Here is a 21,733-nt window from a genome sequence, read left to right on the forward strand (position 1 = left end):
CAATTCTCTATCACTCGAGCGCTTTCCATACCAACTCGTCATCGTCGCTCATCTACTCAGTGTAACGCTTCTGTACTGGCGTCGCCCTCTTCTGACACATGAACACAAAGCACAAACTCACTCAATGCTAGCGGCTTGGCACCAGAGCAACAGCATATTGCTTTGACATTCCCCGATCCTGGTTCCAACAGCTTTTCGCACCTTCAACCTTCATTTTCACAGCTGAAGAGTCAAGAGCCTCGACCTCCAGCCAATCGACAACAAATTGCCCAGCCTCCTGCACCTGACCCCACCAGCGCTGTCAGCGTCGCCCTCCTGCAAGCCGCGACATCATCATGGCGGCCTCTTTCGGCGACAACCAAGATGGACCAGTCCCCGCAGGCGCGGCTGGGTGAGTTTCCTTTTGGACCCTAAAGCGATGTCATGCAGCCATCGTGAAATCTGGGGGCCTCGAAATATAGATTCTGTCGCTATCATTATCTGCCACACAACCGCCTCAATCCCACCAGGGCGCCAAGCTACTCGCTGCCTGCAGTGTGGTATTTGCCTCTCGACTACCCTCTTCAACCGCAAGGCGGAGTTGCAGCGTCATATGGAGACCCACTTTCCTCCTGCTCATGCTTGTACTATTGCTGGATGTGAGCGTGGTGGATCAAATGGGTTCAAGCGTGCTGAGCATCTGAGAACCCATCTAAGGGAGATCCATGGCATGTGATGCTACTGGTCAATGTCAGGAAGTAGTCATGTGATGTGTTAGGATGAGCTGTTGAGTTCATGGTCTGCTGTTTTGGGTGCTTAGCATGTAGCTCACATGGAATGAAACTGTGAGTTGCGTCTTCCATGATGACCGATAATCAGTTGTTGAGCACTCTCGGTCGAAGTTTACGTGTCTAAATACCAATCATGTTTGACTATCGCAAAGGCAGATGGTCGAACTTAATGCGATACCATTTCCATATATTCTACGTTACAGTACGAAATACATCCATCTCATCATCCTCTTCTTCTTGACTTCGTAAAGAGGGACTTGGGGTCAGCCGTAAACTCATCATCATCCTCATCCATCATGTATACTCCTTGCTCGCTCTTTCGTAACCTATACTTGTGGAGTAAGTGTGCGAGCTGGGATAGTGATAGCCGGCACAGACGCGAATGGTGGAATGCTGAAGCCTGGGATCGTGATGGCTGGAATGACGATCTGGTGAAATGTTAGCGAAAGGCTCCATAGCATGCGTGTTGTGACTTACTGGAACATTGGTCGGCAGACCAGTTGGAAGAGTGATTGATGGCACAGTCACGCTTGGTAGAGTGGTTGGCAGACCGGTTGGAAGACCAGTGGGCACTCCAGTGGGCAGCACAGTAGAGAAGCCGGGGATAGTTTGAGTGACACCGCCAATGACAGTAGTGACACTGATAGGCTGGAGAGTGTTGCCGAGAAGATCAGTGGTAGCGCCAGTTGGGAGGACGTTCGTTGGAAGAGTGGTTGTTGGCAGAACGTTGGTGGGCAAAACGTTTGTTGGCAGAGTTGTTGGCAGGTTGGTTGGCAGATTCGTTGGCAGGTTTGTTGGCAGATTTGTTGGCAAACTGGTGGGTAGAGCTCCTGGGTTGAGGCGAGTTGCAATGCCTACGAGGCCGTTGAGGAAGTTCAGAAAGTTTCCTTGTGGGTCGGCTACCGGAGCGGCCATGGCGCCAGCGGCGAACAGGGCGATGATGCTGAAGCACTGCATTTTGAAGGCTAGGTGGTGATAGCTGATTATAGCTCGAAGAGATATTGATGCTGAGTGATGAGAGGTTGAGATTGTCGAGGCTGTCGATGCTGAGTTGTTGTTGTGATGATGATGTTGAGATTGTAGAAGAACCGCCCGCTCTTATACCACATCATGAGCATACACCGCTAAGAGCTTCTTCGTGGCCTGTGCCGTTACCATTGCATGTTGTTCGTCACTGATCTGTTGTGCGTTGAAGTTGAGACATTCCCATACTGCTCCACAGCGCTCACAACTCCATCTACAGTCATCATCGATGTCAATCTGACTCCACTTCAGTCTGGATGACAGCGTGGCTCTCTTGCATCCAGCCTCGTGGGATGAGGATTGCAGTCTCTCGAGCCAGAATGTGGCCAATGTGAGTGAGCTCAACATGTTGAACACCACGTGCAAGACAAGTTGACGTTGATACTCAGCGGAGTCCAGCCTGAAGACGGTTCGATCAGCACGTGTGCACGATATCGTCCTTGTGCGAACGCTTTCGCAGCGGCATGAGAGCCCAGGAGCCAGGTTGACAGAGGATCAAAATGATAGACATCGATGTCGGTGGCGTTCTAGACCTAAGACGTGCCAAGAACTTGCCATGTGCTTGGGGATAACATTCGCACCAATGACTTCGATGGCGGGATCATTGGCCGTGCGACATAGCACGTGATGCCGGTTTCCTCGAGCATATACGCTTGTAGGCTCCCGGTTCTCCCAATCCAGCCATCGCCATGTGCGCAAGCATCGATCTGAGACAAGTACCCGGTGTCTCAGCTCGTCCATGGCGTGGGCTCGACAACAACGGCTCAGCGGCTGCAGCTCCGCAGCTGTGCGGCTGTGTGCTGTTTGATCCTGCACATGTCGAACAGTCATCCTTCATGCGAACGGCAGCTTCTGCTGTGAGTGTCTTGCAGTAGCCACCGGGCTCAGAAGCGAGCCCAGCGTGGCATTGTCAAATGATCTTAGATCGAAAGTGCAAGAGGACAAAACTAGCGACGCGAACATCGGAGCTGATTCAAAGTCTCATCGCTCGTCAGACTAGCCTCTTCTACTGCGCATCGTCGTTTGCACTGAAAGTGGCTGCTGTGGCCTGATGACCTCTCAGACAGATTTTGAAAGCACATCTTGCGGCTGGCGTGAAGCAAGCACCAGCTATGGTCCGGTGGAGAGTTTCGAGGTAGACTCTTTGCTATCACGTCGTGTCGATGGTACTTAGCAGGATTTAGAGTACCCCAGCTAGTATGAGTGTTACTTTGGGCGACTGTTGCCTTGGAACGGGAACCCATACAAAGTATCTCCTGGGGAGGGCAGATTGGAAGCAAAGTAACCCTGGATAGTCGCACAAGTCAAGACCAGAACCGAGCAGGAGCCATGTCACAGTCATAAGACCAGGCGCTTGATCAACGAGAGAGATACCCAAGAAGGGTCCGAGAATGAGCATCGCGTCATGATATCTCCTCTAAATACCGAACTACACAAACACAAAAGCAGCCACATCTCGACATTCTTGAGACCGAACACATTAACACCATCCTCCAGCCGGTTCAACGTGCGAAAACCTGATTTCATGTCCTGTTCCCGAACAGCCAAGACTCCTCGCTTATGTTGTGTCCAGTGTTGAGATTTGCCACCCAGTGAGAGTTGGTAAGGAGAGGGAAGAAAGTGTCGTCCAGCTTGGACCATAGTTACAAAGGAGAGGGGGTTTGAGGCGTTGTACAGCAGTATCAACGATGTGAGTGTGAGTGATGCCCGTGGCTGTGTCTACCGTTGGCACGGGACAGCGAGCCTACATTATGGCGACCTGGGATTTAGTCAGTACTGTTTCTTGTCGCTAGAATATAGTGACGACTTACCATCGCAGCACGCCCTCACGTCCTCCAACCGATCAGCCTGCTTGTCCTGCTGCTCTATGACTGCTCGGAGGTCTTCGGCGCTATCGGCGGCAACACTAGCATCATAGATCGAAGCAGGATCGAAGTTGTCTCTGCGGTGAGACAATGCGGATCCTGAACGGCCGCTGCTTGATGGCCGAAAGCGACTTGTAAGGGATGTGAAGCGACCTCCGACGCTTCCCGATGACTGGCGAGAGTTGTTCGAGACAGTGCTTGTTAAGCCGTTGTTAAATGTCGGCGGCTGTAGGGTTTTCGCTTGCTGCGTTACTGTCCCGTGCCGATTCGTCAGTGTTCGGTTAGCGTCGTGCCGACGAGGGCTCGTGTTCCTCGTTGTGCGGCTGTTGTAGCTGCTCAGACTGGCTCGGTCGCGACTTTGTCGACTCGAGCTTCGTTGCTGCCCAGTCATTTTACTTATACTCCTGCTGACAGATCTGCCGAGTCCAGGTCTGAACTCGTCCAAATCGCTCTCGTCAAATGTGTCTTGCGCCTCGCCCTTTTCCTTGTCCGTCCTCAGCAGAAGATACGACAAAGCATTGAACCATGTCTCGTGACGCTGCGCAGTCGGGGCAGTAAAGACGATTTCACGGCCAGGGGTGACCACGACGAGCGACTTTCTGTGTAAGCCAGGCGGGTAGGCGTTGTCATCGGTGATCACTCGTACAGAGTCAATGGCGACGCTCTTCGCTTTTAGCATATTCTTGCCAGCCGTGCTTGGATCTTGTTCACTCCAGTAGAGAGTCCTGGTGTATGGATGCACCCAGAAGAAGCGTCTGTGGCGGGTATTGGACGTTTCGCTGCGGCCTGCTTTGCGTGTATACTTCCACAAGTACTCTCCAATCATGGTCTGTGTGATAGCCTGTATCATGCGTGGATCTGTAGGAGGTGTGATGTCGTCTGGATAGACGCCATGACCACGGCTAATGTTGAAGCGCTCATCAAGCTCAGATGCAAACGATGACACAGATGTCCTGTGCGACACACGATCAGAAGCCATCTGACTCCGACTGGTTCTTGTCTGCACGGGACGCGGAGTGGTACTGTCACGTGAGCCCACGCGCTCATTCATGGTTCGATCTCTTGTAGATGGTCGTTTGTATGCAGAGGCAGGCATGGCTGGAGGACCCATCGTCCCAAACGCAGGTTGTCCTGTCGGCGTGCCCGGCGCTCGTTGTGCTTCAGCAATCTTTCTTGTGTGGTCAGCAGGCAATGGTGGCGCGCCCGCGGCCCTTGCCCGCATACTACCTGAGCTTGATGGACGGCGAGGCTGTTTGAGTGTCGGTGATTCGTATATCGAAGGTCGCGCTTCTGTCGAACGGTCTCTCGATGGCGATGTGGGTACTGGCGGCAACGAGCTCAATGCAGCAGCCGTTGCAGCACCACTTATTGCGGCATCCTTGCCTGGAACAATCGCAGTCTTGTTGCGAAGAATGCTATCAATATCCTTCCCTGAAACCAGGGTTTGCGACCCTTCATCAGTCATGGGGGGACCAGGAGGGGGCCTGCTTGGCGGGGCATTGGTCGATATCTCAGCCAGCGGTGGTCTTGGGAAGTCAGCAGTATCCACAGGAGACTCGTTAGGTTCATTCTCGTCCTCTTCATCGGTAGCAACCAGAGGATGGTCGTGATAATTATGGGTGAGCAGAGTTTTCGGCTCCTGCTGTTCTGTTGAACTGCCAGGCACGTTTTCTGGGCGCTTTGAGCTCCGACGAGGCACGAACGGTGTGTCGTGCTCGGGGAAGTCTATTTCCACAGGCTTCACATCTTGGGCGATCAAGTCAGAGAACGCAAGACTGGCCGGATCTGGTGTCAACACCCTGATCGTTTCTTCTGCTTGAGCGTGCCTGCTCTGCATCTCCATGAATTGCCTCTTTAGATGCTCGAACTGGGTATTCGAGTTGTAGTGTTCCTGTTTCAACTGCTCCCGCTCGGACTCCATCTGCGCGTGCTGGCTCCGCAGATGCGCATGTTGCTTTGAAAGATCATGGAGTTGAGAAGTGACCACAGCATGGTCATGCTGTAGTTCTTCCCTCTCCTGCTCTGCCACCGTAAGCTTCTCTGATATCTCGCTCACCAAGCCCTTAAAGTGCTGAAGCTGTCTGTTGTGGTCAAGCTTGAGCTGAGCAATGGCTTGGCTCGACTCAGCACCGTGTCGCTTGAGGGCCTCGATCTCGGCGCTGTGACCCTGCTGCTCTTGCTCCCGAGATTGGTTGACCTGCATCAGTTCCTGCTTGTACATCTCGATCTCGGCAGTGCGAGTATCCTTGAGCTGCTTGATCTCGGCGCTGGCCTTCTCGACTTCAGCTACTCGGGCTCCTTGCAGTTGCTGCAACTCCGACTTTACCTTCTGCACCTCAGAATCACGAGATTCCTGTACTTGCTTCATCTCAGACTTGACTCTCTCGATCTCCGCTTCTCGGGCAGCTTGTGCTTGCTGAGCTTCTAACCTTTGTCGCTCGGTCTGGTCCTCGTGCAACTTGGTGACATGTGCAATCTGTGCCTTGTACGTCTCGATTTCGTCGTCGCGCGGATCTGTGATGGTAGAGAACTGCAGCCGAGTGTGGTCTTTGTCCGATGGTAGACCTTCGCTACCGCCAGGGCTTCTAGATTGGGACGCTGGGCGCGCAATTTCCGTTTCGGCCGTCTGTACACGCGCGAGGTCGTGGTTGGAAGAATCGCCTGAAGCTTGTGACGAGCCGTCCACCTCACGAGAACCATCATGCTGTCCGCCGACAAATCTGCTGACGCCAATGCCAGCAAGTGCCCCGCCTATAAGGTCACCGGCATGGTCCTGTAAGGACTGGTCATGGACGGGGACTTCCACCCGAATCTCCTTCTCGGCAATGCGTTCTTCGATGATACGCTCTGGTTCCCAGGGTTCGGTCATCATCCCAGAATCGATCATATCCGGCTTGCGAGGGATGATTGCACTGCTTACAATGCCTGGTTCTTGAGACATTTCTCTCTCTGCCACGACCGCAGCGGTTTCAGCTTCAGCCTTCGAAGGAGTACCGGGATCTACGCTCAGCTCTCGCTGGGTGTTTGGCGTGCCTTCGTCGTCCATGACAAAGCTGGAGGATGGCGTGCCTTCCATACTGTCTTCGTCGAGAGCGTCAAGCTCGTCACCGAGTGTCTGCTGCGCGCGTTGCGGTGTACCATTGCTCGAAGTAGGGCTGTTGTTGCTTGCAGCGTTTGGAGAGTCCGCGATCATGTCACTGACACGGCCAGACCTCCTGACTCCGCGGCTCAGGCGTAGCTTATACTTAGGCTGCTGCGCATTGTGCACAGGAGTACGAACAATCTGGTCATCGTCGTCGTCGCCAGACATTGAAGCAGTGGACATGTACGACTGTCTGTGTTCCGCCTTTGGCCTACTCGTGAAGCTGCCGACCGAACGCAGAGTGTGGTTTCCATTACCTTCGGTCTCAGTGAGATCACCATCAGTAGTGTCGTCGCCGAAGTCCTCTTTACCTGTCGCAAAAGCCTCGCTTTCAGTCGTGGTATCGCGCTCGTGGGCCGTGTCGAATGCATCAGTACTATCGTCTTCAGACCTGCCATATGCATGGTCGTAGGCAGCCATGCCAGCAGCTCCCGTCGCGGATGTGCCAGCTGCTACACCGGCAGATCTTGGCTTGCTTGGTGTCTGTTCGATCTCGTGGTCCTCCCAGTCCGGCTCATCTTCGAGAATCTCCGTCGTGCTGGTTCGCGTGGCACCGAGCCTGTTCGTGGAGGGTCTCTTGAACTTAATACCTTCTGGCTCGCTTCGACGCTTCTTGGCCATATTTGCACCAACGATACCAGTGCTCTCTCGTCGAGTCTCTATCTCGTCCCGGGCGTCTTGCAGCATGCGCTTGAGCTCGATTTTCTCGGTCTTCTCTCGATGGATCGTGTTCTTGAGATTCTGAATCATACGATGAGCGTGGTTCAAGCTCGACTTTAGGGTCTCCTGCTCGAGCATGCCGTGACGGGCTGGAGTGCCCTTGATGGGAGATGGCGGTGCGCTGTCGAAGGGGCTTTGCGAGTCGGACTGAATGCCTTCCTCTGCAGAGACGAAGTCTGTGTCTGACTGCTGAACGGGATGGCCCATGCGATAAGACACAGCCTTTGCAAGCTCAGTGTTTTGCGCGACCAATTCCGCTATCCTCCTCTCAAGCCTGCCCTTCTCTGTCTCATGCACAGCTGCATCTCGCTTGAGACCGTGAAGATCAGCTTCCTGCACTTTCTTCACCATGGCATGATCTTCGCTCAGCTTCTCGTGCGTAACCTTCAGGTCGTCCAGTTCCCGCTCCTTGGACGCCTTCTCAGTTTGTGTGGATCTCAATATCTGCACCAGCCGACTCTCCTTGTCCATGCTCTCCTTCAGAGTCGCCTCCATATCTTGCAGTTTGGTCTCCAGGTTCCAATTCTCGTCCTTGTACTTTTGCTCATTCTCGTCCATGTGACGCAATCTCTGCACAAGATGAGCTGCTTCGGCCTCCAGCAGCGCTTTCGCTGCAGTGGTGTCTTTCAGCTCATCGTCTTTTTCGGCCAGAGCTGCCTGCAGTTGCCGAACCTGGGCTATCAAGGAAGTACTAATTTCCGTTGCGAACTCGATATCGTGCACTCTATTCGCCGGCTGGTTGCGTTGTCGTCTAGACATTGAGGGCGCCTGCGCTTTTGTGGGTGAGTCTCTGCCACTACCAGAGATGATACCCGAGCCCGCAGTTGAGTCAGTTGCCTCACTGACAACCCGCGATTTGGGCAAAAAGGCACGAGCGGACTCTCTCCCGACCTCATTGTACTCGCGCTCCAGCTCAGAGAGCTTCTGACGAAGCTCGTCAGGCACCTGACTTTCTGTCTGCATCTCCTCGACCTCCTTGAGTTTCGCGGCCAAGTCCTTTCGCTGTTGAATCAGAGTGGTGCCTAGTCTAGAGGCTTCGTGTATGCGGCGATCGGTGTTCTTCAAGTGCGCTTCGAGCGCTCTCCTCGCTGACGAAGGCGAGTTTGTTGCAGCCAGGGATAATTGCTCGTTGTCGAAAGCGGCATACCGCAATGGCGCTGGATTCGCGTGGGACGAGGGGGAGGATGTGAATGGGTCGACCATGCCGTTGGAAGGGACCGCGCCTGGCGGCATGTTCGCGGCGGCCATGTTCGCAGCGCGCGACGATCAATTGCGTATTAGGGGGGAAGGAAACGTGGTATAGCGAATGTAAGATGGCGGTCCGGCGGGTTCCAAGTTGTCTCGGGAAGCTGCAGGTGCTGGTCCGTGACGGATGGCCCAGAGTCCGGACAGCAGTAAGATTACGAAAAGCAGAAAACAAATCACAGATCCAAGAATCGAAGAGCTCCGAGAGTGGACGGCCAACAGCCACACAGTCACAGTCACAGTCACAGTCGAGCGGTGCGCTGTGCGCGTTGCTGCTGGGACAATGCGGCGGGCGAAGGTGCTGTGTTTCCTGCTGGGCGACCAGGTAAACAACCTGTGTGCGGGGAGTGGCCGCCAGGGGTTCACCTCATGGCAGCATTCCAATTCCGTGCCGCTGGGATGTGTGGGCCAGGATCAGTCGACCGAGAGGCGCACCGTATGGGATATGGGAACAAACGAGAGACGACGCGGGAGGGGGATGCGGTGGTGGTGGCGGTGGTGGTGGCGGTGGTCGTGGTGGTGGTCGTGGACGATGATCGTTCTACGCGTTAGTACAGAGTTTCTCGACTCGGAGCACAGACGCGCCAATCGATTCCACCGGCGGCAAATGTCCTGGTCGGATTCGTCATTCAGCAACAGTCGCAGTGCTCTTACACATGTGAAGAGTGTCTGCTATACAATTCGTATGAGTTCCCGTCAGCGATGCTGACAGAAAAGCTGCATCCCAAAGTCTCTCCTGTCAAGTCTCTCCTGTCAAGCACATGAAAGCAACCTACACGCGAGTCGTTGTTTGGGTCGCCCGCGCAAAGAAAGTTCGGCGGCACATTGATCAGCCGAACAGTGGCGTTCGTCAGCCACACATTTGTCAAGGTTCATGGCTACATTTCTGTGACCATCTTCCACAATGTCCTTAGCCAGAACCACCTGGCCTACAACTCCACAGCATGGCAGACGTAGCGGCGCCAGTCTTCAAGAAGCGCGCCAACAAGGGCTCCAACATCCGCAAGCGACCGGCGACACCACCACCCGAAGAATCTGGCTCGGACTCAGACTACACAGACGATGAAGCAGGTGTCAGGATAAAGCGTCGCAAGAAGGAGGGCGTCACGGTCGGCACTGGACCAAAGCGCCAGGCCAACTTCAACAAGAACACAAATTTCGAGGCCGATCGATCAAAGACGATAGCCGACAACGAGGATGCGACGAAAGCTTCGAATTGGTACACGGACGCCGCGCTGGCCGCGAAGGATGCCCCATCCACGACTGTCAGCAAGACGGAGACGGTAGTGCCTGGTGCAACAGATGGCAAATACCAAGGGACCGCCAAGTACTCGACATTCATTCAGAAGCATCCCGACCACGAAAAGAAAGTAGGGCCAGTAAAAGCGCCGACCAACGTGCGGGCCATCACAGTGACAGACTTTGCGCCAGATGTGTGTAAAGACTACAAACAGACCGGATTCTGTGGCTTTGGCGACAGCTGTAAGTTCCTGCACGCGCGAGAAGACTACAAGCAAGGCTGGCAGCTCGACAAGGAATGGGAGAAAGTGGGCAGCAAGAAGGACAAGCCGGGGCAGAACGGCAAAGAGGACACCAGCGATATGACGGAAGAGGAGAAGATGCTGATGGAGATTCCGTTCGCATGCATAATTTGCAAAGAGAGCTATAAGAACCCGGTGGTGACGAAGTGCGGGCACTACTTTTGTGAGAAGTGTGCTATGGGCCGGTATATGAAGGAGAAGAGGAAGACGTGCGCGAATTGCGGTGCAGATACAGGCGGCAGCTTCGGCATAGCGAAGAAGCTGAAAGGGTTGTTGGAGAAGAAGAAGAAGAGGGAAGAAGAAAGGGCAGAGAAGGAGGCGAATGAGGGAGACGATGATGCATGAGCTCACGATACCGGCATCGTACCACAAAACGTCCAAACCTGTGAGTGAGCGAAGTTGGAAGAGTTCTTTCGTCGCTGAGCGCTTGTTGTGTTGGGTCTGAAGTTCTTCGTTGGTGCAATGAGGTACAGTCGACTGTGGTGTCTGGGCTTGCGAGCTCCGTCGTAACTGCTTGCCTTCCCGTGCTGTTGTCGCTCCTGCTCCCGTTGGGATGGAAGGCGCGCGGCTGCCTGGCATGGCCCAAGCACTGTCACTCTGAACGTCACCTCGTTCCTTCCAATTCCAAAGCACCGCATACACGCTTACCAGCTACGAGACACGGGCAGACGCTTTTCAACCACCGCCATGCCCAATCTTCGCCTCAACATCACCTGGGCTGCACCAGTCGCCATCGACAAGCTTGGTGCCTGTGTCGAGGCGTATGTCACCTCGCAGCCAGCTATCAACACGCTTCGTCTATGTAACCGCTATGGCTCTGGCGAGAATGCCGCTATCAACAAGCTTCCAGTCGAGCTAGTGGAGCACATCGAAGGCTACTACATGGCAGACCGGCGGTCGCAGCTCCTGGCAGAGTGGAAGCTGGAGCTTGCCTGCTGGAAGGCCACTTGTAGTCCTCTCGAGCACCTGGACGACGAGGATGAGATCGAAAACATCATGGAGGAATACAAGTGCAATATTGACCTGGAGTGCTATATGGAGAACAACGACGAGGAGAATATGGGAATGCTCGAGGAGCATCTGATTGAAGAGCGCGACATAGGTCCAGAGCCCCTACCACCATACACAGGCGAAGACAGTTGGCGAACCGTTCACGTGGCGAGGAAATTGAGCTGGGAGAAGAAGACTGGCTCTCCAGGTCACAGAGAAGTGAGCCAACTTGACATGTACAATACCGTGCTCAAGAAGCATTTCGGTCTTGAAGTCTGGACCTCCCATGTACAAAACAAAGTACAGTATCCAAATCGGTGGGACGACACCCCTGTTGGCCGCCACACGGTCGGCTATTTGTGCCTCGCAGGTGGACACAGCAGCGACCACGACTTGAAGCTGGAAGAGAAGACATTCGATGATCTCGAGTACATGGACACTATGCAGATCCCCAGCGAGCATATGTCTGCTCATGTATTCATGCGTGGCAAAGACGCGATAAGCCTCCCCGCGGCCCGCTTCATTCACGCAATGAAAGTGCTCAACCTGAAGCCGACCAAGGGTCGACTCCGAGAAGACAAGCCTGCGAGCATGCCAGCGCAATCGCCTGGCAAGGAGAAAACAGCGGAGGTTCCACTGTGGCCGCGGGTGTTGGTACTGGCATCTCAAGGCAGAAGCTTTTCCGAGTGCTGAGGCACGCGAAGGATCGTTGTGGAGAGCCCGAGACCAGTCCGTGGCTAGCTATAGAAGTATTCACATCGCACTTGGGGAACGTACACGCTATACTAAGTAGATGCCACGTCGTAAAGCAGACTGTATGGCTCCAGACATGGCTATAGCGAGCGTCGACCATAGCATTGCGGAGTGTACTCATGGCTGAAGTACTAGGTACAATGGTCCATAGCTTCCGAACATCCACGATATACAGCTTATCTTGAGCACCACTGCTTTCATCTATACTCCTCATATGCTCTTCCGAGTTGGCTTCACGCTTCGATTCGTGCATCGTCGGGATACTTGACGAGAGTGCGGTGCCAGTGCATAGACAACAGCGTTTGGACTGCGGCGACAACGCGTCGTAGATCGTAGTACAACTATGAATCATCGATTGCCGCGGGCTACGCATACTGTAGCCTATCCTCTGTCCACCTAGGCTGTAGTTCGCTCCAATCCTGATTGAAGTTGAAGCCGGTCTGGTACTGGCCATAGGCAAACAACTCAGCGTTCGACAGTTTCGCTCCAGCATCTGTCTGTGCCCATAACGCTACGGCGAGAGTGTTGGTGCCGCGGTTGTTAATGACCCCGGGTGGGATTGGGAACCTGGTCTGAGGTCCAATTTGTGGTATGTACTTGCCATCTGAAATGTGGTCAGTATAGGCATTGACGTAAGAGCGAGAACACTTACACTGATACCCGTTCATGTACAGCTGTACGCTCGCAACGGTTCCTTCGGGCGCACCCAATTCAATGCCAAGCGGTACGTCCAGATTCTCGTCCAGATTCAGGTCGAAGGTCGAGACGTACCAGTTAATGCCGCTCTTGTTCAACCCAGTCAGCAGCGAGCCATCTGACCAAGCTGCACCAGAAGTATCGAAGCCCGGTAGATGCCAGCCTAGTCGCGTGCCACACAAGCCATCCTCATTCAGAGGGCCTCGCACAGGATCGATGTTACTGCTCCCACCAGCGTTGCCTTGGATCTTCCACTGTGTGAAGGTCGCTGTCGAGTTGGCGTTGAGAAGCGTAGCGCCCATGACGCCGCGAGGATTCTCTACCCCGGCTGGTCCGGTGCTCGTTTGGTCGTGACCGGTGTAGTCTGTCACGACTGTTAGGACATTGCTGGAGTTATACAGCGTTGCTGTGCTGAGGTCAAGTAGTGAGGAGACTTTGGTGGCTGTTGCGTTGCCAGGGTTGTATCCCACAAGCTCTCGATTGAGCCATGCGCTGAAGCCCGCTGCTAAACCTCCTTGCATTGTGATATTGGCTGATGTTGCGGTGCCGTCGAATTAGCCTCTGTAAATCTTGATACCAGCATAGTATCCGTAGTCAGAGGAGAACAGAACAGGTAATGTCAGAGGTGCTACTGGACACTTTGTGGTTGTGTGGTTACAGACAGTCCAACGTGAGTCGTCGTAGTCACGTCGTAGTTCGGGTAACGAGTCGGCAGTCCGCCATGACAATTCAGGAAGGCTGATCGTGCGGTCTTCTGCTCCTGGTAAGGTAGCTCGCAAGGCACCATAGGCTGTACGTTCAGTGTCCACTGGTTTGCCATTCCAGGTGACCGAAGCGGCTTCTGTTCCTACGAACACTTCGAGCGCTGTAGCATTGGCGTTGTCGCCAGTCAAGTTGATTGTGCCACCATCTAGCGAAGCACTGCGGACATTGTACGGCCCGAGTACAAACACCTGTTGCTCAGGTGACACGATAGGATCAGAAGACAGCGGCGGGGCAAAGAAGTTCTTAGCAGTCTCGGTGTCCAGCAAGTACACAGTAACTCCATTGTCGAAGACGACGACTGTAGACCCAGCAGTCTGCGTATACGCATAGCTGGTGAGCGTTGAAGAGTTCGTGGCCGTTGTCCTTCGCTGCGGGCTAAGTTTTGCTGTACCATACGTCCGAAATGTCGCGTTGCCTCCAGATGTCTTCCAGGCAAATTCGCTAGTCTGTCCAACGTCGGCATACATGACCAGTACCTCAGACCCACCAAAAGTGCCCCAGGCGAGAATGTCGGCGCTCGAGTAAAGTAAGGTGTGGTTGGCAAAGTGGTAGTCTGTGGTTACAATCTTGCTTTGCCGGCCATTGAGCTGCAGGTTGGGCACCGTAACGCTACCAAGTGAGGTATCCAGATAGGCTTCGAAGGTAGTGACCGCTCTCGACGAGGAGGTATTGTGCTGGAAAGTATAGAACCCAGCTTGGTTCTCGGGGTGCCTCAATACCCACGAGAAGACGTCTGCGGAGGAGGCAGCATTCTTCGTGCCATTGCTCACCATGATGGTCTTACGGAGGTCCTGGGACACTCGGGTGAACAGACCTATCAACTTGGTCTGCTTGAACTTGAGTTGCACCTCTCTCGTCTCTCGAAGCGGGGCAGAGTAGTCGTAGCTTGTGTACACTACCGGTGCTGCAAGGTTTCCTGCATAAGATGTTAGTTCCGACATACCGAGATGCGATGTGATGTTGTCTGACCCCAGTTAGTACCTCCGAAGGCCTGCCAAACAGAAGGGTGTTAGCACACATTCGAGAACCACGTGGCAATGCTTTAGCGGATAGTGCCAGGCATGTCTGAGACAGACGATGCCTTCAACCCTTTAGTACTTGCCATGTAGAGGTTCTGTAGAGTCACACGTTGGCCAATGTTGTTCTTGTAGTCGATATCCGCGAATGCAGGATCGTGCTCTGCTAGGCACTGATCGTAGAAGTCACCGGCCCACGCGGAGAACCGGCCAGCCTCGAACTCAGGCATGCTCTCTGGCTGCGTGTAGGAGTAGTCTGGAACCACTGGTAGTAGGTTCGTACAAGGTTGAAGCCGCTGTTGATGTTGGTGCAGCTTAGGCCACCCGGGTAGCTGTCTAGGCCATCGATATCAACCGCACCGCCGACGTCCTGGTAATCTGTGGACCAGCTGTATCAAATTAGCGCCTTGGTCGGAAATTCATACCACTCCTTGCCACTATCTCCGCTTTGGTACTGACCTCTGAGATCGCATGCCTTTTCCATTTGACGTGAAGGGAACAATAATTCCTGCCTCTCGTGTAGCCTCTTCGATCTGTTCCATGTACAAAATGAGGGTGTCGTTGGCTTCGTGTCTAGTCTCCTGCAGCTCATTCTCGATCTGATACAGAATGATTGGCCCACCGTCATCAATCTGATTCTTTGACAGAATCTCGTTAACGGCATTCATCCAGGGGAGCCACGCCTGGTGATACGTTTCATCGGACGTTCGGATAGACCCCAGACTACCTACAAACAGAAGGATATTAGCCATGATCGAGAACCAGGCGGCAGTGTCTTGGACTGTAGTGTAAATAGAGGGGGAGAGCACATCGTGCAGCGCATGTCTCGCACGCTCTACCACGGTCCAAGCCACTGCCCGACGCCTAGTACCCTTCAGCAACGTACCATCGGAGCCCCACACGGCGAGAGCCCCTCCATCGGTCTCGGCATTGCAGTAAGGTCCTGGCCTGGCGATCACATAGAGTCCGACCTCCTTCGCAATGTCGAGAAGCCTCTGGATATCCTTTCCAGGACCTTTCCAGGACCTTTCCAGGACCTTTCCAGGAGAAGTAAAGTCGAACTCGCCTTGTCCTGCAACAGCTGTCAGTATCTTAGCTCAACATTGAATAACTTACTTACGAGCACTGTGGTAGCTCCAGAAGAAGTACACCTTGAAAGCCTGTCAGGAGGAGCCGTTGACAGGAGAGCAGAACACATACAGATACGGCGTTCAAGCCATTTGCTTTGTACTTCTCCAGCACATCGCGCCAGAGCTCAGGTACTGGTAGCCGCTCGTAGTGGAACTCTCCACTGAAGATGAAGACCCTCTCGCCGTTGATGAGCAGGCTGTACTCGTCCCAGGCAACTATGCTGATCGCGGTTCATTGAAGCAATTTTTGATTGGACCCTCAAGGGCAATTTGACGATGACTGCATTTCCATCATCATGCATGCTGTTCCTGCTTCGTATCTCTTAATCGACCTCACCACACCACACGATATGAGCACATCGCAGTCGCCGTAATGCCTCCTTCGACCTGCGAGATCTGCCAGTCAGCTCGCGCGCAGATCTTGCGACCGAAGAATCACGCGCGAATCTGCTCGACCTGCTTCATCCAGATGTTCGAGGACGAAGTCGCCGAAGCCGTGACCACCGCGGATCTCTTCCAGCCGGGTGAGAAGGTCGCGATTGGGGCATCCGGCGGCAAGGATAGCACTGTGCTGGCGTCGGTGCTCAAGACGTTGAACGACCGCCACCGCTGGGGACTCGACCTCATCCTGCTCAGTGTCGACGAAGGCATCACAGGATACAGAGATCACAGTCTCGAGGCCGTCAAGAGACACGCCGCCCAACATGACTTGCCGCTCAAGATCGTGAGTTATGCAGAGCTCTATGGCTGGAGCATGGACCAGGTCGTGGCACAGGTAGGCAAGAAGGGCAACTGTACTTACTGTGGCGTCTTCAGACGACAGGCACTCGATCGCGGCGCCGCCATGCTGGGCGTGGGCCACGTCGTGACTGGACATAACGCCGATGATGTCGCCGAGACAGTGCTGATGAACCTGCTGCGAGGCGACCTCCCACGACTGAGCAGAGCGACGAGCATCGTGACGAGCACACCATCCGCCAAAGCCATCGAGACCACGGATGGAAGCGTGAGCTTTACGAATGTAAAGAGAAGCAAGCCCTTGATGTATGCATATGAGAAGGAGATTGTGCTTTATGCGCACCACAAGAAGCTGGATTACTTCAGCACAGAGTGTATTTACAGTCCAGAGGCCTTTCGGGGATCGGCACGTACTCTGATCAAGAACCTGGAGAGAATCAGACCGGAAAGCATACTAGACGTTGTGCAGTCCGGCATAGACATGGCAAAGCTGGTCCCAGATGCCGATGGAAACTGCAAAGGTGCATGCAGTAGTGGAGACGCCGCCGCCAAGGGTGCTGAGGACCAAGCTGCTGGTGGCTGCGGTACTGCACTCGGTGGCTCAAGTGGAGGCGAGATGGCGGACATGGAGAAGAAACTACGACAAGACGATGAAGCCGCGGAGAATGGCACCGAAGTCGAGATCAAGGTCCCAGCGAAGGCAGTCACAGGCCAGGGCCACGACAGACAGAGCAGCGCTAGCCCAGGCATACCTATCAGGACGAAACAAGAAAAGAAGTCCAACCGCAAGCCGACCCGAGACGCTCCTCCGCTGAAGCAGAAGCTCGGCCAGTGTGAGCGTTGTGGTTATCTGTCGTCCCAAGCGGTCTGCAAAGCCTGCATGCTACTTGAAGGGCTCAATAAGGCTCGACCACGCACTGAAATAGGAGTCGCTGAAGCGGGAGGCTGAAAGGACTTGTGTCAACAAACCTCCGGGAGCATTTGACCACCTAATTGTCTGGATGCGCCTGGAATGAGCCTGCGAATAGCTACTGCTCACACTGGCTAGCAACCTTGAGCGACGCTGGAGTATGGCTACGTCTACGAAACATCAGCGCCTTGACACGTCGTCTCCAGTGGTACTGGTCCAGTGAGTCAACCCACCATCTGGTGCAAGACCGAGGTCGACCCCGACTCCAGCAGACATTGCCAAAAGCAACGTTCAGCAGAGGCTTCACTCTATGCAGTTCTGTCGAGTGTCAGTCTGCACACGTCCATACACCATTGAAGTGTAGTTCAGGATGAGGGGTCTGTGAGCGTTCGCACGACGATGGCCGACTTCTCGAGACTCGGCTCGAAGCTCTGATACACTTCTTCCGCGCATGGACGATTTAAGCTTCGCTCTCTATTGGACGAGTGCAAGACTGCGCGCTATATGTGGTTTGTTGGAGATCGTACAGACTTTGTACTAGGAGCGAGGTTCTTTGATCACCAACGCTACAATGCTGACTACTGCATGGACGTGTCCTTTCGCCACGCGCTTGTAATGAACGGCATGAGCAGTGCTTCAAGACAGCAAGCGCTAGCTACTGTCAGAACACTATGTGCCGATCAGTATGAAGCCTCGGCCGCTTGCCGAACTTTCAACTGGACTTCATCTTCTCACCTACCACAAGCAGGATCAAGTGTAATGCAGAACGGCATATACCACAGTCGTTCGAAAGAACTTCATCTATTCGACGGGAATCTGCCGCAGACCATCTCGAGTCTCGATACTAAGCTTCCAGGAGACAGACGAGACACCGAGGCAGGTAGCATCGCACTCACTGTAGCGCCTCGAAGCCTACTGAAGGCTGTTCAACCACACGGCTCACACATAGATATAAGTATCACACGGTATCCTTTGCACCATTAAGACACACCACGCACATCTACACTTTCCAACCCAACCAATAAAACTTCAAACATGCAGATCACAGCTCTCCTGTTCGGCCTCGCCGCCACAGTCCTGGCCATGCCAGAGCCTGCTATCACCCCAGTGGCAGAGGTAAGCATCAACACGACTCACGCCAGACCTCATGCTCATATGTCACAGCTTGTCGAACGCCAACAAGAGATTGGTGGCGGAGCAGCTGGCACTCTTGGACCATTCGACGGTACTGCAGGCGGTGCCATCAACGGCCCAACTGGCTTCGTCCAGGGATGTCTTGGAGGAGCTGGACCAGGCGCTGGTACCACAGTTTGTTTCCCCGTCGCCACTGCCCCTGCACCAACAAACGTATGTCTATCTCCTGTCGTGTCTTTGGGGATGCTCTACTAATGATTCAATCTCACAGACTGAATCGCACGCCGCTGCCGGGAACGTCGCTGGAACTCTCGGCCCAGCTTCAGGCTTCGCTGATTCTGACGGTCTTTGCATTGGGGGTGCTGTTGGCAACAATGGATTCACAACATGTCTTATGCCAACACCGAGCTCGTAGTTCGTATAATGCATAATGACTTTGCACTTCTGTTTCGCCTAGCATGCTTCTTGGTTGTGATACTTCAGCAACGCCTGAGATAAGGCTTTGTTGAAGCTGAACTGCGCCAGAACAATGCCCTTGGAGATCCCACGGCTTTGTTGTCTCAACCACAATGCCCTTGTGCTGGTCACAGACATATCTTGAGCCGTGCTATAAAGTGGTCCGGGTGCACCCTTAGCCACCGATTCCGCTACAACACTGCCAACACTGCAAGGACACTGAATTCATCCGCACACAGCCGTCACGCACGTCAACCACAAGCTCCATCACAAGTCATGCGATCCATACCACACGTATGGGATAATGTCATTCCAGAGATGATCCTGACAGGCATTTTTGGTGGCGGAGGAATGCACTATCTGAATATGCGGCGTAAAAGCAAGCAAGATAGAGCTAGCATGTTGGAGGCTAGTCCCGACATCACCGCTCCCAAGCCTGATCAAGAGCCACAGCATATCAGAACTGATGATCGTGCAGCAAACGCTGTACCCAGCGCGATTCCGCAGGCTTTGCAAGAGCAAGACCGAATTCGGCGGTTCTACGATGGTCTGAGACGATGAGTAAATGCCGTTCAGATGGGGATCATCAGCTAATGTCAATTTCTTTTTAGGTACCAGCTCTGTACGAATAGAACGTAAATAGGCCACTCTTTTGAATGCTTCTATCTCTGCTCACATATATACAGGCTGTCCACTTATCACTTCCACAACTTGCACTAGAACTGGCATGACTGACCTTCGTGGGACGGATGTTATTTGTGCCTCAGGCATCTAGTGTTGAGGTTGTGTGCCGAAAGAAGCCCTGGGACGACGATAGCATGGTCCATGGACATACAGAACGAACGTTCATGACCATTTCAGGTGCCCCAGATTCGATCATGAATGTCTGTGGATCTCTCCATTGCTTTTTCGAAGCCATACGGTCGTACATGTCCTTGCCCCTCCTACGCACCTCATTGTCCATCGTTCGGCCAAGAAAGTGACCGGAGCCCTGGTCTTTGTTGTGTGGATGGACATGCATGAGCACGGGGACAAGATCATGTATCAATTCTAGCTCGAATCTCGAGAACACTCTACGGATTTCCTGGACCTCCCAGCCGCCGACAAAAACGTACAACAAGGCAGCAATCATTTCTTGATGTTTTTCACTCGCTTCGTGCAGCTCCGGGTCTCAACTGCCTTCAACAACCCGTATGCCTCCATCGCTCGGAACATTGTTGTTCTTGTACAGCCAATGCAGCAAATGGCTGCCAGCCAATACACAGCCGATGCCACACCAGCAGAGAGCCGCCGACCAGACAGGAACAAGCATGAAAGACCTGCGTACCGTCTGGCGGTGGAACACCAATCTCAGGCATATGCCAGAGGAAGTGGATAAGGAGGCAGAACTGAAGGACTTTCCATCGGTAGAGTCGTGGTGGAGATGGATGGAGGTGTGCCGAGTTGCGACGGAGAGGCAACGAATAGCTGCTAAGGCAACGGCTGAGTGGGGGAGGCATCCGAAGAAGGCGAAGTTATGAAATTAAGTGCCCTTCTGGAATCTCCAGGAGAACTGGAATCAGACGTCCTCGAATAGTGAGCCGATGGTCCAGAATAGCTCTGTCAGCCAAAGGATGCCGTCTTCTGGGTGAGCAATGTCGTCGGTCAAGCGGCAAGCGTATACGGTGACTACTGAGCCTTCGAATGTCCAGCTTGAACAGCTTGAAACAGTCTGATCCATATTGCGTGTTCAGGTAATCAATAGATCACTAGGGACATCAGACTATCTGGGCCAACGGAGTCTCCATCAAGAACAACAGCTTGAGTATCATAGCCTTGCCATCCGTTGCACGGACAAGTACCACACTCTTATATCTCAGGCTGATGTCATCACAGTTCGTATGCATCGCCGCCTACGTTGTGTTGATCCCTTTTGAGCACATTCCATTCCAGGGGCTAGAGTGACTTCCGTTGTCCATCCTATCGTTGTGTCCACTGCATCCTCAACCTGTACATCATCCAGCATCCTTACGCGATGCGTCGCTTTCCCACTGTGTCATACACGCCATATGCCGTCCATCTCTCTCATCTGTTGTCGCCCTACGCCTGCTGCAATACTCGGACGCGGTCATGCAGCCTTATGGCCTCGGCATCGGCGGTTGTCGCGATCGTTCATCGATCATCGGATCTCCATGGCACATCTTCTGGTCGTAGTCTGGACTGGCCGTAGCAAACCTGGCCGGACGTTTATCGCGAGACAGCAACATCTATAGGGCAGAGGATGTTCTCCTCAATGACTGCCTCCACCGAAGCGGTCGGCAAGTCTCGGCTATCGAAATTTTATGTCATATTCAAACAGATTTTAATGTTATTCATCAATCCACCTGTTGTTAGAAGCCTTCTACACACCAGGAGCCGATCCTATGGCGCAGCGGTAGCGTATGATAGTGCCTAGCACCCCATCAGTTGGTAACCGACTAACGGTTCAGCAGGCGTCTGATTCCAGTTCTCTTGGAGATTCCAGAAGGTCATCCGTTCAAATCGGGTTAGGATCATGCGAGCATGAATCTTATAGACAATTTTTTTGCCCTTCTAAAGCCTGCTGGAAGGCATAAGAGATGAAGCGATGAAGAGGTGGCCTTCCCGAAAGTTGGAGTTTCGGGATCACTCTACCTCTCAAGTCAGGCTTTCACTCCGCAGAAGCCCACGTGTCTGGTCCACACGTGACCCCGGCGTAAGCTTCTTGGCGGAGCGCCTAAAGCAGCCGGGTTCAAACGTATTATCTTCAACACTATAATAAGCCACTACCGAGATCCCGGTGACTACCGGTACCCTACCTTAGGGTACCGTAGTTCTAAAG

At 53.6% G+C, this 21,733-nt stretch overlaps 8 protein-coding genes across 8 annotated transcripts; 4 read left to right on the forward strand and 4 right to left on the reverse strand.

Annotated features, from left to right (window-relative positions):
• Positions 1-1,096: 1,096 nt before the first annotated feature.
• On the reverse strand, positions 1,097-1,727 carry CLAFUR5_20049 (uncharacterized protein; the record flags this gene model as incomplete). Its single annotated transcript, XM_059462899.1, has 2 exons — positions 1,097-1,198; positions 1,248-1,727. The coding sequence occupies 2 exons, from the start codon at positions 1,725-1,727 to the stop codon at positions 1,097-1,099; spliced, it is 582 nt and encodes a 193-aa protein (XP_059319010.1).
• Positions 1,728-3,475: 1,748 nt separating this feature from the next.
• On the reverse strand, positions 3,476-8,768 carry CLAFUR5_06182 (Anucleate primary sterigmata protein A; the record flags this gene model as incomplete). Its single annotated transcript, XM_047905330.1, has 2 exons — positions 3,476-3,552; positions 3,605-8,768. The coding sequence occupies 2 exons, from the start codon at positions 8,766-8,768 to the stop codon at positions 3,476-3,478; spliced, it is 5,241 nt and encodes a 1,746-aa protein (XP_047762387.1).
• Positions 8,769-9,709: 941 nt separating this feature from the next.
• On the forward strand, positions 9,710-10,651 carry CLAFUR5_06183 (Pre-mRNA-splicing factor cwc24; the record flags this gene model as incomplete). The annotated part of the gene is made up of 1 exon (XM_047905331.1): positions 9,710-10,651. The coding sequence occupies one exon, from the start codon at positions 9,710-9,712 to the stop codon at positions 10,649-10,651; it is 942 nt and encodes a 313-aa protein (XP_047762006.1).
• A 342-nt stretch (positions 10,652-10,993) lies between these two features.
• On the forward strand, positions 10,994-11,989 carry CLAFUR5_06184 (uncharacterized protein; the record flags this gene model as incomplete). Its single annotated transcript, XM_047905332.1, has 1 exon — positions 10,994-11,989. The coding sequence occupies one exon, from the start codon at positions 10,994-10,996 to the stop codon at positions 11,987-11,989; it is 996 nt and encodes a 331-aa protein (XP_047762002.1).
• A 425-nt stretch (positions 11,990-12,414) lies between these two features.
• Positions 12,415-13,266, reverse strand: CLAFUR5_06185 (putative beta-galactosidase C; the record flags this gene model as incomplete). The annotated part of the gene is made up of 2 exons (XM_047905333.1): positions 12,415-12,653; positions 12,702-13,266. The coding sequence occupies 2 exons, from the start codon at positions 13,264-13,266 to the stop codon at positions 12,415-12,417; spliced, it is 804 nt and encodes a 267-aa protein (XP_047762001.1).
• Positions 13,267-13,299: 33 nt separating this feature from the next.
• Positions 13,300-15,958, reverse strand: CLAFUR5_06186 (putative beta-galactosidase C; the record flags this gene model as incomplete). The annotated part of the gene is made up of 9 exons (XM_047905334.1): positions 13,300-14,426; positions 14,454-14,474; positions 14,609-14,765; positions 14,810-14,915; positions 14,986-15,253; positions 15,413-15,598; positions 15,647-15,677; positions 15,727-15,834; positions 15,914-15,958. 9 exons carry the CDS (start codon positions 15,956-15,958, stop codon positions 13,300-13,302), a joined length of 2,049 nt encoding a protein of 682 aa, XP_047762004.1.
• A 71-nt stretch (positions 15,959-16,029) lies between these two features.
• Positions 16,030-17,343, forward strand: CLAFUR5_06187 (Cytoplasmic tRNA 2-thiolation protein 1; the record flags this gene model as incomplete). The annotated part of the gene is made up of 1 exon (XM_047905335.1): positions 16,030-17,343. The coding sequence occupies one exon, from the start codon at positions 16,030-16,032 to the stop codon at positions 17,341-17,343; it is 1,314 nt and encodes a 437-aa protein (XP_047762003.1).
• A 996-nt stretch (positions 17,344-18,339) lies between these two features.
• CLAFUR5_06188 (uncharacterized protein) lies at positions 18,340-18,853 on the forward strand (the record flags this gene model as incomplete). Its single annotated transcript, XM_047905336.1, has 2 exons — positions 18,340-18,651; positions 18,710-18,853. The coding sequence occupies 2 exons, from the start codon at positions 18,340-18,342 to the stop codon at positions 18,851-18,853; spliced, it is 456 nt and encodes a 151-aa protein (XP_047762000.1).
• Between the last annotated feature and the right edge of the window lie 2,880 nt (positions 18,854-21,733).

The sequence above is a fragment of the Fulvia fulva genome, chromosome 5, assembly GCF_020509005.1.
Source record: "Fulvia fulva chromosome 5, complete sequence".
NCBI classification, from domain to species: Eukaryota; Fungi; Ascomycota; class Dothideomycetes; order Mycosphaerellales; family Mycosphaerellaceae; genus Fulvia; species Fulvia fulva.